Source organism: Danio rerio, chromosome 5, assembly GCF_052040795.2.
Source record: "Danio rerio strain M-AB ecotype USA chromosome 5, GRCz13ab, whole genome shotgun sequence".
In the NCBI taxonomy this organism is placed as follows: Eukaryota; Metazoa; Chordata; class Actinopteri; order Cypriniformes; family Danionidae; genus Danio; species Danio rerio.
The window spans coordinates 24,139,804-24,157,288 of record NC_141025.1 but is presented as its reverse complement, the minus strand read 5'-3'; the positions used below and the strand labels follow the sequence as shown (position 1 = coordinate 24,157,288).

General features: G+C 37.0%; 2 protein-coding genes across 2 annotated transcripts in view; one reads left to right on the top strand and one right to left on the bottom strand.

Moving 5' to 3' along the window:
- The first annotated feature begins 6 nt into the window (after positions 1 to 6).
- Positions 7 to 9,252, top strand: uprt (uracil phosphoribosyltransferase (FUR1) homolog (S. cerevisiae)). Its single transcript, NM_207091.3, is given in 7 exon segments — positions 7 to 415; positions 3,462 to 3,504; positions 3,779 to 3,848; positions 3,964 to 4,026; positions 6,726 to 6,887; positions 7,387 to 7,485; positions 8,887 to 9,252. Coding segments are annotated over 7 exon segments (798 nt in total). The 5' UTR covers positions 7 to 161; the 3' UTR covers positions 8,994 to 9,252.
- Positions 9,246 to 17,485, bottom strand: part of zdhhc15a (zDHHC palmitoyltransferase 15a) — a 24,308-nt gene continuing 16,068 nt past the window's right edge. The window contains 5 exon segments of the mRNA NM_001442145.1: positions 9,246 to 9,588; positions 9,661 to 9,720; positions 14,349 to 14,449; positions 16,261 to 16,387; positions 16,873 to 17,005. Coding sequence (NP_001429074.1) covers positions 9,680 to 9,720; positions 14,349 to 14,449; positions 16,261 to 16,387; positions 16,873 to 17,005 — 402 coding nt within the window. The 3' untranslated portion in view covers positions 9,246 to 9,588; positions 9,661 to 9,679.

Sequence of the window (17,485 nt, the reverse complement as noted above, 5' to 3'; positions counted from 1 at the left end):
GGAGCGTGCGTCATGTCGCCTCCGCTCCGCTTTAGATATGGCGAGAAGGTGGTAGTAACGTATACATTCACGGAAACCATCCACCGCGGAGCAGCCTTCATTTAAGTGGACCAGGCGGTATAGGGAAGTGATTTCTTATTTTTTCTGTAGTTTGTAGTCCTATGGAAACGGCCATAATCGAGACGATGCCGTGCCATAACCAGCAGCTTAATAATAACAGTGAGAGCCCTGAACACGCCGCCAAGCACGTCCGCTTTGCCCAGAGCAGCGCTGCCGCTGCGGAGACCTGTCAAAACGACGCCGAACAGCCTGAATACCAAACCACAAGCGAAATCCATCAACAAATAGGACCTCAGCTGAAGCTGTTGCCATTAAACGACCAAATACGAGAACTTCAGACTATCATTCGGGACAAGTGAGTGTCCAGTTCGCCTTTGAACCGGATTTGGATTGAGTGACCATTTCGAGTGTCCACATGCAGGCCAGATCTGTGCCATATGCTTCCATATCACTGCACGTGCACACAGACATAAACCCACATTTCACCAGAATCTACAAGTAGCATTAGCCACCTGCCGTAATGCATCATCATTTGTGTAGACATGTGCTGATTTATAGTAACACGGTATATCGCGATAATAAATCAAGTAGTTGCACGATAATATCGTTTGCATTTCAAAATAGGAGGAATAATTTAAGATTTGCTTTGCTAAATATATAACTCTGGTTTTACTAATTTTAGTAAATCATGTTTACGGCAAATTAACTATTAGTTAATAGTCAGCACTAATGCTTGAATGCTGTTTATTTTAAACAAAGTTTACCTTTTTATTCTGGCCTGAGCCCTGAGGCATTGATTGAATTGTGTCAGTTTGGGTCGATTCTTTGCAGGCCTGTTTTAAAACACTTTACAATTAGGCTCTATTTGTTAACAGTCATCAAAATAAACTGCTGATGAAAACTGTTGATTAAGTACTTAAAATTAAGGATGTCATTTTTATTAACCATAATTTGTTAATGGATAATTTCCAGAACATAACCAGAAAATAAATTTAATTATTTTGTGCAATATAACGTTATGGGTCAACAATGGGTAAAAAAAAAACAAAAAAAAAAACAAACAAACAAACATGTAGCTACAAACATAAATAATTTGAAACATCACTAGTTTAGTTTACAAACACCTCATTCAGTTCACTAGTATGTTCACTATTAATGTGCCAAGTGAAAATGACTTACTCAGTCCAATCTTCAAGAAGAGCCCAGTTACCACTTCTGTCATATTTTCTGGCTTACTTGAGATTGCTTATGTCTCCCGCTTCCCTGATCAATCTGCACAGTTTTATCTTATCAAGATCTCTTTCGATCAGACTCCTTATCAGATTTACTCCTGGTTTCAACATAATAATATATGCTCGACTGCCTCTAGCATTTTAAAAATACAAATATTATTTAGGCAGGCCACTATGCCATTATTTAATTTTGCTGTTCACTGCGCACGAAACAATCACCAACCAACGAGCGTGATTGTAAATGTAAGAAAACTGATTGGCCGAAAGTGACTACCTTTATGTGTGCTTGTCCACACAGCTTTGCTTGCTGATTTTCACTCAGACTCATTCACATTCTCTCTTACACACACACATTCAGGTATTCACCACGCAAAAGTTAATGCTAGATCAGTTAAAATAAATACCAGAACGCAAAACACGAATAATTAACATTTCCCGCAACAGGATCCCACAAGATCTGGCTTAAATTAAGCACTGTTATTAACCCATTTAAATCTTTGAATTCAATAGTAGTAACTGTTTTGATTTAATGGAGCTAATAACAAGTGAATTCATGGGTAATAGTAATGCCTTATGTCTGTAACAAATGTAGCCATCTCTCACTGTTGATGATAATCAGTGTAGGGTAAAAGTTACTTTGTATAATCCTAAAGTTACTTTGTTACAATCCTAAGTCTCTTTAACTAAAGTGGCTAAATCTATCACTTTGTTACTTTTAAGTCATGTGAAAGTGTGTTATTATTTTTGTGTGTGTTTAGTAGGGTTGTCACAATACTGGAATTCGGTACTAATCGATACTGAAATTTAAAAACATCCATTTCTCATTAACATTTGAGCTTTGTTTAAATGTGTCACGTAGTTACTTTTAAGGAAAGTCATGTGAAAGTGTGTTATTTTTGTGTGTTTTTTTTTGTAGGGTTGTCACAATACTGGAATTCGGTACCAATCGATACTGATTAAAATGTTTATTTCTTGCTAACATTTAAGTGCTGTTGAGCACATTCTTAAACACCACTGATTTGCCATTAGCCCCTTTCACACAGTGATACCGATAAATATCCGGAAAATTTCCGGAACGACTTTACCGGTATATTCAAAAAAGCGCTGTTCACACAGGCGAGGACGTTACGGAAATTTTCCGGAAAAGAGCATTCACACATCCATTCCAAAATACCGGTAAATTCTGACATCATTCACCACAAATGAGCTTTAAACGGCTGCGCTTGTGTTTGTAAACATATGACTAAATTACAAACTCTGTGGATGATCAATATTGTGAACAACTTTCGCAGGATCACTTTCGCATGTCGAGATGTTCATATTATGTGCGTGTGGAGACGCTTACAGGCTGTTTCACAGGCACACGCAAAGCTTGAAGGTAAACAAACAACGGCTTATCATAAGCATCTCATCGATGATTATTTACACAGTTGGCATTAAGAAGAACATATAAACGTAACCTGACTATCTTCTAGCAGCTCAACAGAAATGACTGTGATTGGCTGTAAAAGTCATCAGTTCACTGAACTCACCACTGTTTACTGAGCTACATAGATCGTTTAGATTGTTTTTACGTGGCAATTCAGTGGATAGCTCATATGTCAGCTTATAGACGAACCAGCTGATCGACAGACTTTGAAATGCTCCAGTGTCCCTGTATCTGTGGTTACACTCAGTAAACAGCGATGAGTTCGGTGAACTGATGACCTTCACGGCCAATCAGTCATTTTTGTTGAGCATGTGAATACAATGGCAAATCAGCAGTGTTTAAGAACGTGCTAAACAGAGCTCAAATGCAAGCAGGAAATGGACAATTTTTAAATTTCAGTATCGATTAGTACCGAATTCTAGTATCTTGACAAACCTAGTTTTTACATAGGCTTAAAATTCTAATATATTACCATTTTACCCAACACAGATCCTAATGCATCAAGTAATGTTACTAGTAGGGTCTTGTAAAGTTTTACCTATTGAACTTTATATTCCTTATGCAATTTCATTTATCTGAGATATTTTACTATAAACATCTTTATACATGACATTGTTTTGTTGTTATATCTGTACTGTTTTGCAATATCCTGATAATATCATATATTGTGAACAAGAAAGCTTGATTTATTGTCAAATATATTGTAACAGTTTGTGACTTTTCCCATTTCTCTGTCTCAGAACTACCAGTAGAGGTGATTTTGTGTTCTGTGCTGACAGATTGGTAAGCATTGTGTGTAAATATCATATTTGTGGTTTATAAGCAGCTATTGTCCTTGTAAATAAAAGCAGCCCACACGAGTAATTTTGCAATCAACACAGAGAATGTATGGTTGATTGCATTTCACATTCACCGTAGTACTGAAGAATCAACTTGATTGTTTTTTTTGTATCGCAAAATTAGTATTGACTCATGTTTTGTATTTGTTTGCTCCCCCTTCCTCCCCTCAATCTGCATCTTGATTGTTTGTTTGTTTGTTTGTTTGTTCTGCTACCAGATCAGATTAGTTGTGGAAGAAGGCCTCAATCAGCTTCCATACAGTGAATGTACTGTAACCACGCCAACAGGTGAGCCGGTTAGCATGCTGATGACTTCCCCAGCACACTGTAATTCCTTTGTGTATTAGCATGACCACCATTGACATTGGAGTTTGTGTACTTACATTCTGTCCACCTCATGCAGGACATAAATATGAGGGTGTGAAGTTCGAGAAGGGGAACTGTGGGGTCAGCATCATGAGGAGTGGTGAGTCTCAATTATTCACAAACAAATGCTACACTTTTTAATGTGCATGTCTTTAAAGCAGTGGTCACCAAACTAGTTTCTGGAGGGCTGGTGTCCTGCAGATTCTAGCGCTAACCCTGATCAAACACACCTAAACAAGCTAATCAAGGTCTTACGAGGTATATTCGAAACACCCAGACAGGTGTGTTCAGGCAAGTTGGAGCTAAACACTGCAGGGACACTGGCCCTCCTGGATCAAGATTGGTGACCCCTGCCTTAAAGTATACGTCTGAAACTCAGCTTCTGAAGGGCCGCAGCTCTTCACAGTTTTGTTCCAACTCTAATTAAACACACCTGATCAAACTAATTGAGTCCTTCAGGCTTGTTTGAAACCTACAGGCAAAGCTGCGGTCACACTGGGCTTTTCCTCCCTTACTTGTAAATTTTCTGATGACTTTTGGAAACAGGTTTCAGGGTTGATTTTTGATTCATTTTACAAAATAATTAATATTGACGAAGGCATGATACTATTTATGAATTGTAAAACTGGCTATGATACACTCGATAATGGTTTGAAGTTGATAATTTTTCTTGGGAAGTTTGTCTATTGCTCCCTCCTTTAATTTTTTCTGTAAAGATTACAAATATTTTATAATTCTTTGACCTCAATTACAAGAAACAAGAAAGCTATAAAAACCTCTCTAATAATGAAAAAATTATCTGTACAATCTAATAATTTAAATATGATGGATCCCCTTATATATATGTTACACTTTTTTTGTTTAATGTATGTTCTGCATTACTAAGTTTTGTATGACTGTTACATATATTATCATATAATCTTGTGTGCTTGTCCATTATATGCATCAATTAAAAAAAAAAAAAAGCTTACATTTATACGTACGCAAATGCGTCAGACCATTTCGCAGGTTGCTGCGGTGCAAAGTTCAAGCTTGGTGAACTTTGACCTGCGAAATCGCATCACTTGGCTGCGTGAGACCAACCGAGGATCAAAACATGACCTTACTGGACAGAAATGTACAACATGGAACAATTGCTCGCTTTTTTAATGCCTAATAATCTTGTTTATTACCACCCCTTTTCGTAGCGCCGCACGACAGAGTTTCGCATTATGAAACTCTAGTGTGACCACAGCTTTAGTGTGGTGAAACAGATTAGAACTAAACTGTGCAGAGATGCGGCCCTCCACGAAGAGTTCAAGACCTGTGCTTTAAGAGATTAGTTCCCCTAAAAATAAAAATTCTGTCATAAATCGCCTTCATGCTGTTCCAAGACCTTTGTTGATCTTCGAAATGCAAATTAAGATATTTTAGATCAGTGTTGGTCAACCATGTTCCTGGAGCACCACCAACACTGCATGATTTGGATGCCACTCTTTGAAGGGCTTTCAGTTTCTGCTAATGAGCTGATGATCTCAATCAGGTGTGTTTGATTAAGGAGCAATTTCGGACTTATAAGCGAGGTAAGCAGCCGCTTAGGTCCTCGAGGAATTAGGGGGTCCAGACCAATGTCAAGAAGCCTATATCAATCATATAGCTCTTTTTTAAATTATCTACCATGTGTTGTAAAAGCCGTCTATAACTGTTCAGATTTGAACGTTATTACCTCTTTTCAAAACTGGGGACCCCAATGAATGGACCGCTCCTTTCGTACTGCACATGCGCGAGTTGTGAGCGCCGTGGTTCACACTGCCAATCTGCCAGCGATCAGAGTAGAGCTCAGGTAGAGGTAGATAGTGTGCAAGAGTGGGAATTTTGAGAACATTTGGGATAGTAGAAATCAGACAAACAATGAAACGCAGCTACAGCATCGATCCTGCAGAAGTTTAATTACTGCATTAATTTTACATTAGGTAGATAAATGTTCCTTTAAATATTAAAGTATAGAAAATAGATTTTTAACATGCAGTTTATTTACAACATTAAAATTAAAATAAAACCTAATCTACAGAAAATGTTTTGAGTTTTAATTCTCGGGCCCCACATCTGAAATTGCTTAGGGCCCCCAAATGACTAAGTCTGCCCCGTTAAGGAGACATGGAAAATGTGCAGAGCTGGTGGTCCTCCAGGAACGTGGTTGAGAAACATTGTTTTAGATAAAATCTGATATGTTCAAATCCAGATACGGAACAAAAAACTTTTTAAAAACCCTTGAAACACATGAAACTTCTGTGGTTCAACTGTAAACAAAGTCTTTTTTACATTCGTTTTAGAATGTTACAGTTGAACCTCTGAAGTCACATAGACAGTCCTGACAATGTTATTGTTTCCTTTTCTGGACTTTCTTGTGACCCTTGCTGTATATCAATGGTCTCAAACTTAATTCCTGAAGGGCCGCAGCTCTGCACCGTTTATCTCCAACCACCCCCAACTCACACCTGCCTAATAGTCTCTAGTAGTCTTGAACACCTTGATTAGTTGGATCAGCTGTGTTTGATTAGGGTTGGAGCAAAACAGTGCAGAGCTGCGGCCCTCCAGGAATTAAGATCTATGCTGTATATGGAGGATGAGGGAGCTTATGTATTTAATCTAAAATATCATAATTTGTGTACTGAAGATGAAGAAAGATCTTAGAGGATTCGATTGATATGAGGGTGAGGGATTAATACAGGAATTATACTAATTTTAATAAATTAATAAAACTATAAACTAATAAAAATATATTAAACTAATACTTTAATATGTGTGTTATGTGAACAGGTGAGGCTATGGAGCAAGGGCTGAGAGATTGCTGCAGATCAATCCGTATTGGGAAGATCCTGATCCAGAGCGACGAAGAGACACAAAAAGCCAAAGTGTACTATGCAAAATTTCCTCCTGACATCAGCAGGAGGAAGGTTCTACTCATGTACCCTATACTCAGTAAGTACTTGACCTCTATAGCAAAGCATTAAAGGGGAAGTTCACCTGAAAAAATTTAAAGGGTCATTATTTACTCAACTTATTCCAAACCTGTTTGAGTTTCTTTTTTCTGTTGAACACAAATAAAGATATAATGAAGAATGTTGGAAAAAACAGCTGTTGACTTCCATGGTATTCTTTTTCCTACTGTGTAAGTCAGATGTCAATGGCTGCTTTTTTCCCCAGCAATCTTCAGAATATCTTGTTTTGCATTCAACAGAAAAAAGAAATTCCTAAAAGTTGAGAACCACTCGAGTGCGAGTACATGATGTGGAAATTGTAATTTTGTGTGAACTGCCTTTTTAATCCAACCCATGAACATCTCTACATTTTTGATGTTGACAGTGTTGGACAGTTTGTGAATGAAAGGAAGGAAAGGCTTTGCAATTCCCAGTTCCATCTGTGTCTACATGAATGTAATTCAGTTCTGGCAATAAAATATAACTGTTATGTGTTTCAGGTACAGGCAACACTGTGATAGAAGCGGTGCGGGTGCTGACTGAACATGGCCTGCAGGCCAAACATATCATACTACTGAGTCTGTTCTCTACTCCACACGGTAAGACTTGCCTAAAGTGAAGATCCCATTTATATTCTCAGAATAACTCTCTGTATATTTGAGTTATCTTAGTAGTACAGGCCCTCTTGGTAACAAATTGTGTATATTTCTAAAACTATTTCAACTTTGCTCTAAATCCAAAAGTCAGTATTTTGAATAGATTCAGTCATTTATACAATTGCTTGTTTAAAAAAAAAAGGTTTTTGTATAACTTGTGTGAGATTAACATAAGAGGTCAGCTGATTAATTGGGCTGCAAATTAGGTTCATTAGGTGCAGATACATTTGTAAGCAGCTTGATGTTGTATGATGTGTATAAGTGCCATAACACTGATGTCTGTTTGTTAGTGAACAGTTATTTTTACCTTCTGCAATTTATACTTGTGATTAAACAGTTTAATTTGATAAATGTTAAATATCTAAAAAGAGTGTGCATTATAGTCCACTGAGTAGACAGGCTTTGTTTTTTGTTTTTTTATAATAAATGTTTAATTTAAGCAATTTTCTGTATCATACCTTATTATTTAACTTTTGACTGATGAAGGGGAAAAAGAAAATCAAGTTTTAAATATCGCCATTCCCAAGAGAAAAAACACATCGGTAGACTTATACTTAATACCATAGATTGGCATGTTTTGTCTGAGTAGATAATCTCTTCAAACTGTAATATTTTTTACATTTAGATATGTACATTTTCGTTAGTTAGTTTTTTTTAAAAAACATCTAAACTATAATACATAAAACTGCAGGTTTCAAAAAAGATATAGTTTTAAAATGGATATTTAGTAAATAAAGTAGTAGTTAGAATTGTGTATGATTGTAAAAGGCTGTATTTCAATGTGTAAACATTGAAATGTTGGAAAAAGTTGCAATATTACAATAAAAAATTGTGTATTATTTTATATTTAACAATTGAACATATTGTGTCTAAAAGAAAAACAAAACTGCATTTATTTAAAACTGAAGTCATGAAAAAATCAAATTTACTTTAATTTCTAATTATTGAAATTATTTCACAATTAAAAGTCGTTCTTTTAAAACCGTTTTCTCTCTTTTTTTTTGTTGAATGACATTCCTGAAGACCTCAAACCTCTGTTTACAACTCCTACATTTCTGGCTAAGAAATGTACATTGCTAAAATGGTCTACTTCTCAAACCCCAACTATTTCCATGAGGATTTCTCAGTTGTCAGTCTTTCTTCCTTTGGAGAAATTAACTTATGACCTCAACCACAAACAGGACAAATTCAGATTCAAATATTTTATTTTAAGAGTTCTTTTGGCTTCTTTTTTGTTGTTATTAAACAGATACAATTGTACATTTTATTTAATTGGCAGTGCTTGGGGTTTTTGTCTAATTGTCTTTGTTGTACTATTCCATGACCATAATGATGTGTGTGTAGGTGCACGGTCCATTGTTCAGGAGTTTCCTGACATCACTATACTGACAACTGAAGTTCATGCTGTTGCTCCAACACACTTCGGCCAGAGATATTTCGGCACAGACTGACAGCCCACCAACTCCACACAATATGACTCCACCTCCCCCTCCTCATTCATTTGTTTTAAAATACTTGACCAGCTCAAATCAAGTGTACATGTGTGATTTGTTCTCTGTATTTTAAGTGCATATGTATTTATCCATGTTTAATGGATGGATCAAAGTGATCTTCTAAAATCATGCTTCTCCATGATACCACTGGGATGAAAACACACCATTTCTGAACATTCTGGAGTGATGATAAATAAATCAAATATTTTCTATTATATTGATTGTCTTTATTTTCTGTTGCCTTTTTAATCCATTTAGCAGTGTCTTACCAAAAAAAAGAAAAGCTAGAATGCTCAACAGAAAACCACTAAGGTAGATTTGAGCAGAAAATACTGAATTGAAGCAGTCAGCCGGGACACCTGATCGAGCTCTCTCACACCCTGATCAGTAAAAGAGAGCTTGCGGAGACCTGATCGCTGCTGCAGGAAGTGTTCCAGGTGAAAACTGAGCATTCTGGCAGGTGTTCACCCTCACCCCGCTCTCCCCACGGTCCCGTCAGCTTAACCTGTGATTGAGATCTTTCCAAGAACTGGCCCAGTCCAGAGACTCTATCCTTGCAAATCCAAAACAAAAAACCCATTAATAATCTATATTTGAAGTTTAAATTAAAAAGCATTTCTCTTACCTCATATAATTTCTGACAGTCAGTCCACAGCTATGGTGACAGCGGCCTCTTTGGGTGACGCTGAAGGCAGGACAGAATCACACACAAATAATCGGAAATCAGTAGACACTCACTGGCCACTGTATTATGTACACCTTACTAGTACCGGGTAAGACCTCCTTTTGCCTTCAGAACTGCTTTAATCACTTGTGGCATAGATTTAACAAGGTACTGGATTTTGGTCCATATTGACATGATAGCATGATAGCATCACACAGTTGCTGCAGATTTGTCGGCTGCACATCCATGATACGTTGACACCATGCTCAATTGGTACTAATGGGCCCAAAGTGTACCAAGAAAATATCCCCCGGACCATTACAACATCACCAGGATCCTGAACCATTGATACAAGGCAGAATGGATCAATGCTTTCATGTTGTTGATGCCAAATTCTGACCCTGCACATCCGAATGTCACAGCAGAAACAGAGACTCATCAGACCAGGCAATGTTTTTCCAATCTTCTTTTGTGTAATTTTGGTGAGCCTGAGCAAATTGTAGCCTCAGTTTCCTGTTCTTAGCTGAAAGGAGTGACATCTGATGTCGTCTTCTGCTGCTGTTGCCCATCTGCCTCAAGGCTGGACGAGATGCTCTTCTGCAGACCTCACTTGTAACGAGTGGTTATTTAAGTTACTGTTGCCTTTCTATCAGCTCGAACGTCTGACCATTCTCTGACCTTTCGCATATTGTGCTGACAGAACTGCTGCTCACTGGATATTTTCTCTTTTTTGGACCATACTCTATAAACCCTAGAGATGGTTGTGCGTGAAAATCCCTGTAAATCAGCAGTTTTTGAAATACTCAGAGCAGCCGTCTGGCATCAACAACCATGCCACGTTCAAAGTCACTTAAATCACCTTTCTTCCCCATACTAATGCTAGGTTTGGTTTGGGCGAACTGCGGCATATCTTCTTGACCATGTCTACATCCCTAAATGGATTGAGTTGCTGCCATGTGATTGGCTGATTAGAAATATGCGTTAACCAGCAGTTGGACAGGTGTACCTAATAAAGTGGCCGGTGAGTGTAGTTTGGTACACCGGTGATGCAGCCCTTTGGCCTCAAGAGGGCAGTATAAACCTAGCAGTTTCAACCTACCTTTTTTTTTCTAAAATTACAGCAAAATTAAACAAAAATCTTTCTATTAAAAAGCAGACCATTTCTTTTCTAAGCAGTAAGCTATTTTGAAGAATCATTATTACTGAGAGTGGCATATGGAGTGTGTTTGACATCAGTGAGGGAATTTTAGAGTATGTGTGTTTGTAATCCTACTCTTTGTGATAGCACACTCAAGTTAATGACAGAAGCAGAGAGGAGATCACCTTCAGAGACAGCGTGAGAACTGGGATAAATTCAGTCTCCCTCTAAATAAAAGATTTGGGACTGCAGCTCCGACATATAATTGGATGACTCTCTCCAAACTGGGCTCTGATTCATTAGCAAGAAAACTCAATTTGGGGGTGACTGACCAAGTGAAATTATGCACGCTTACTGTGGATTTAGTGATGCCAGCCCAGGGATTTCTGGTGGGCTTTCCATGTCTTTTTATCGACCTTATTCTTTTATGTATGAGATGGCGCAGCCAGTGGAACCTTATTGGTTCGAGACTTTTGGTCTCATTCACTTCCATTGATTTTTAGGCATAAAAACTGCTTATTATGTTGTTTGATGTTGCAAACTTGTATTTTCTTTTCGTTTCCCCATACTGCCTGTCACAACAACAGTGCATAAAAAAAACAACAGAAACAAAAAAGCCAGGCTACAATAACAAATCATATTAACACCTAAGATATAAAACAAAAAGGAGAAAGATAAAACAACAAGAGAGGGAGATGTATTCAGAATAGAAATCACAACATCACACCTATGCCAATATTCTTTAGATACAACTGTTATGTAAAGGAGGCAGGGACCCCCAGATTTTCCATTTTAGTTTCATTAAATCGTTTCTTCTCTATATGTAACACAGAGGTCATCTTGTTTAACCAGCTCTAAAAATGGGGGAGCACTGTGGATTTCCACTCTTTCGATATAATTCTGTTGGCCACCACCATGCCCAGCATTAATGCCAGCTGCACATAATACGGCAATGCTGGAATTGTATGAGTGTAGACAAAAATGGCCAAATCATATTGTCACCTTAGAACTATAAGGTTCTATCTGACATTTTTGTCAAAATTCAGTTATTGACATTCTTATTAAATGACAACTTATTAACATTATGGGATGTTTTTTAGAAGTTGTTTATATTTTAACACTTTTTATTTAAAAAACAAATGTTAAACACATACTGTTTGCTATGGAATGCAAAAACTTTAAAGCTCAAAATCATTAGAACCACAGACAGAACCTTATAATTACATGACGATATATCACACCCTAAATTTTAAGGGTGTCACGATCCTCAAAATCCTCGATTCGATTACATTTTCGATTCTAAAGTCACGATTCGATTCGATTTTCGATTATGAATAATTAATTAATTAATAACAAATTAATTATTAGTAGCCTACCGTTTAAACTACCTGACTTGCATGGTCTTTGTTTTACCCATAACCAAATCATACAGTAAATGAATAAAGGTAAGTTACACACACAATTACAACCTGTCAATCACTTTTTTTCTGCGGGACTCGTGAATAGGCAGTGATCTGTGTTGCTATAATGGCGTCGGTAAAAAAGGTGCACAACCAACAGAAACCAGCCAACAGTATCTGAGGTGTTCGCTAAAATAAAATGAAAGTACTTGTGTGAAAGTAAAAGATGGAAGCAGTCTACTGACTCGCTGACTGCCTTGACCCGCTGTCTCGAGCGCATGACAATGTGTGTGTGTCTGTATCTGTGTGTGAATGAGTGTTTGTGGTCACGTGATGTGCGTTTTCAGCGGTAGAGAGGAAGGAGGGCTGCTCAGAAATGCTACACGCCAGTGTGGATGTGGATCGTTGTCGTTCTAAAATGCCATTTAAAAACAAAAACATATTAGTGTAAACAGGGCCTGAGTGTGTATTTTTCGCAAGCGGATTTGCAACGGGTGCAGGGCGGAGGATCGCGATGTGCCCATCGTCTATCATCCCAACCGTAATACGTACATAGCAGAGCTTGCAAACTGTGTTTTTTTTTCCGACAACACGAACGTTGTCAACATAACTAATTTATTAAAAATTACTAACTAACTATTGCTAATAACTAATCGATTAAAAATCGAAATCGTGACACCCCTACTAAATACCATGAAAATATATCCTGCCAATACTTATGAAGTTTCCTTTTATTTTTACGTACACAACAGTTTACTGGCATTTGTTATGGGACAATTACTAGGAATAAGCAAATGAACCAGAAATTCTAAAACAAAAAATCACAGAAAAGAGCTTACCTCCACATTATAAATAGTCAATACTTTCAAGGCCGTTTAAGATCTGCCATGTACAAAGCCAACAATAAGCACTGACTGATTGAGACCAAATTTGTAGAGGTCACACAATAGCCACTTCTTTAAAATATGAACAGTATTTTCTGATCATTTTACAGGACAGAGCCATTTGTAAAAGAGGCCAGCTAGCGAAGTGCTATGCAGGTAAACCTTACTCTTCTGGCAGACGCTAGAGGACATGGTTCGATCCCAGATCAGACTGACTTGTGTGCTGTAGGACCAGTGGGTTACATGTGGGGGATCGTCCGGGATGGGAGTGAGGTTTAGGGTGGTGGTTGTAATGGAGGCCAGCTAGTGAAATGCTATGCAGGTAAACTTCACTCCTCTGACCTCTAAAGGTGCTCTAGCGATAGATGATAGAGGCCATGGTCTTTAGCCTCCTTGTTAAAGCAACCGACTCCCTTACAAGTAATCACCAGTTCAATCCGAGCTCAGACCGGGTTGGATGCAGTAAGATCGCTGGGTTACACTTTCATCTTACTTTACAGTTAAGGAGATTGCATGTTCTCCATGTGTTTGCGCAAGTGTGCTCCCGGTTTCCCCACACAGTCCAAACACAAGCGCTATAGGTGAATTGGGTACGCTAAATTGGCCGTAGTGTATGTGTGCAAATATGAGATTGCATTGGTGTTTTCCAGTGATGGGTTGCAGCTGGAAGGGCATCTACTGCAAAAAACAAATACTCGATAGGTTGGCGGTTCATTCCGCTGTGGCAACCCCTGATAATTAAAGGGACTAGCCGAAAAGAAAATGAATGAATGAAAGAATGCTATGATAATAAACTAAGTGTTAAACTATCAGTGCAGTTAAAGTGCCGAGGTGAAGTCACAGCAAACTTTTAGTGGAAGATTTCTTGCCTGATTACGGAGATCACGCATAAAATAAACATTTCCTCATCATTTACTGACAATCAAACGGTTCGAAACTTATAAATTTCATTCCACTGTTGAACATTAAACAAGATATTCTGAAGAATGTGTGAAAAAAGAAACAGCCATTAACATCCATGATATTTTTTGTTCCTACTATGGAAGTCAACGACTGTTTTTCCCCATAATGTTTCAGTGTATCTTCATTTGTGTCCAACAGAAGAAAGAAACAAACTGTTCTTGATGAGTCAATGAGATGACAGAGTATTCATTTTTTGGGTGAATTATCCCTTTAATAATACTCTATCCATACGGTCAATTCAGATAGAAAAAATGCATTTCTTACCCACAGTTCTTAGCGTGGCACATCGCTCATGTCCGTTCATCACTGGAGGACCATGAGATGACATCTGGCAGCTCAAGGGGAATGAATGTCCATCTCCTTCACTGTGATAGACATTAAAAGGAAACAGCTGGTAAACACAAGCAATGGCCTTCTGTGTTGTGGCACAGAGTCAAAAGAAATCGAACACACATCTATACATTTCTGACTGTTGTCTTGGTTTAGAGCTTGCATTTGGCAGAGCAGAAATGACTCTATTGATAAATTTCATTACTCGGTTTTCATTTGTTCTGGTGTTTCAATATATAGAAATTGGAAAATGTATCACCTTTTGTGTTGAACAGAAGAAAGAAACTCAAACAGTTTTGGTACTTTATACGTTGCCATTTGGCAAAAATGTCCAACAGTGGATCTAACATAGAACAACAGCTTTCAATTATTATATTCTGTTTTTCTGAATATTACCGAAAACAATCAAAATATTGTAGTATAATTTATACAACATACAGTGAATTTAAATATTTTCTCCAGCAATTATTATAACAAATAAATAACAAATCTAGTATATCCAGATGCATCAAAATAATGTAGCTACTAGCTAACAATGTTTCTATATTATACTATATACTATACTATGCCTGTCTTATCTGCCTCTGAGTTAACTTAATTCTTCATCACTACTCTTATCAAATGTCCAATCTGCATCATTCTCATGGTCACTAAAACCCATCTCATCCTCACTTTCATCTGCAGGAAGAGACAGTTCTGTCCTTTTCTTGTTTCACATACAATAGAACATGGTGGTGCTCGCTAATACACTGTTCCCTGTATTCATATCTCTTCAAAAGTATTGTCATTAGATTTTATCTATAATGCAAATGCCCTTAACATACAACTAATCAACATTATATTACTAACATTCATGTTGTTATTGTTACAACTTAAAGGTTCACAGCTGACCTTGCTAGCTAGCTAAGCTATTCCAATATTGCACGTTCCACTATTGGGCAGTGTTTTTTTTTTTGATGGATTTCAAAAAAAAATAATTTGATTAAAACTTTGAGTTGTGAATATGTCATCATAACTTACCGAAGATGATGTCTCAGATTTTTTGTGTGGCTCTGACATGAGTTGAGTTGAGTTTGTTTTTATTGACGTTTCTATTAACAATAAACGCCAGTCTGTAGGAAATCGCTCTACAGAAAAACACTGCATGTCATGTGACTTAACCAAAGCACATCATTGGCTACAGTAAGGTCTTCTCTTTCCAACAAAAAATTAGATGGTCTGTCTTAAAGAAACAGTGGCAGGGAAATTAACATAAATATCATGTTGCCATATGGTAACACCATGCGGTAAAGGGTTAAAAAAAAAATTTTTTTTGGATGTGTGTTTTTTTTTTTTTTTTTAGTTAATTGAAGAATATACAGCGTGTTGTTAATTGCAGAACTCTTCTACTTAAAAAGAAAAGAAAAGAAAACCCTGCAAGTTTTGAAAGAGATCAAGCCTCAGCCGGGTCAGAAAAATTATCGCAAAAGTAACGTAACATTACTTTCCATTAAAAGTAACTAAGCAACACAGCTAGTTACTTTTTAGGGGAGCAACTCAATATTGTAATGCATTACTTTCAAAGGTAACCTTCCCCAACACTGTTCAGAGTCCCAATAGTTGGCAATGGCAGTATGTAAAGAAACCACTTGCATCTCTGCAAGTACAATCCTGTTTTGTCTGTCAGATATACTGTCCATATTGACTGGATATATACTTATAATATAACACACATATGTCTTCACAAAATAGATTTTTTTTATACTTTACACAAAGATGATGACATAGCATTGACTTTTGTGTTTTGAGATTTGCCTTGTGTGAAAGTACGCTGAGAGTTAAAAGACGATTACAGTTTAATACTGACCTGCTGAATACTGGAAATAACCAGAGTCTCTTTTTCTTTCCAAACACTTGTAAGAAGTTTGCTTGGACACCTACATCAAACGCCTTACTTCCTGGTCCATTCGCAAAAAAAGGGACTGACAACCACTCTGAGGAAAAGAGCGAGAGAGAAAGTGGGAAAGGGAGAAAGCTCATAGTTTAGTTCTAAAGAGAATAACACCAAAATTGGTAACTTTTACAAATTCAGAAAAAAAGGGCATATACTGGGTTAGAAGTCCTATTTAAAATCACAAGCAGCAGAATATGTATGAACCTGTCATAAAGTCAGCCAGTAGACGAAGATAGTCAGAAACATTACTAGACTATATGTCATCTGAATGCATGTTATGCATTTAATTTATTTTTATTCTCTTCCTCCATATTTTTAAACATCATTAGCCATTTTCTTCATTACACATAGATTTTATGAGAATATATATATGTATGTATTTTTTTAAATGTTTATGTAATGTCGTCCATTCTTGAAGTATACAATAAACCTCATTTGTATTTAAAAAACAATTTTATAGGAGAAAGAACGAGAATGCTATTAAAACGGCTTAGAAACAACATTCAGATGTAAGGCAGGATTTACCGAGTGTTGTTTTGTTGCTAGTGAGCAGCCAGATGTGGAAGATGAGCAAAAAACAGAGTGTGATGGCAAATATGGCCGATACCAGTGTCAGAAACAAAACATGCAGTTTAACACAACTGTCAAACAGTCTGCCCTGAAACACAGAAGGGGTTGGTGTATGAATGCGGTTATTAATATAATAATTAATAATACAGCAATAATAAAAGCAGTGACACAACACTATACAATTAAGGTCAATTCAATAATATTATTGCATTAGCAAATATACATATACACACACACACACACACACACACACACACACACACACACACACACACACACACACACATATATATATATAATATAATTGTTAACCCCTTTAAGCTATATTTCTTTTCGATAGTCCACAGAACAAACCATCAATATACAATAACTTGCCTTATTACCCTAACCTTCCTATTTAACCTAATTAACCTTGTTAAGCCTTTAAATGTCACATTAAGCTGTATAGAAGTGTCTTGAAAAATATCTTGTCAAACATTATTTACTGTCATCATGGCAAAGATAAAACAAATCTGTTATTAGAGATGAGTTATTAAAACTGTTATGTTTAACTGCATATATACAGGGT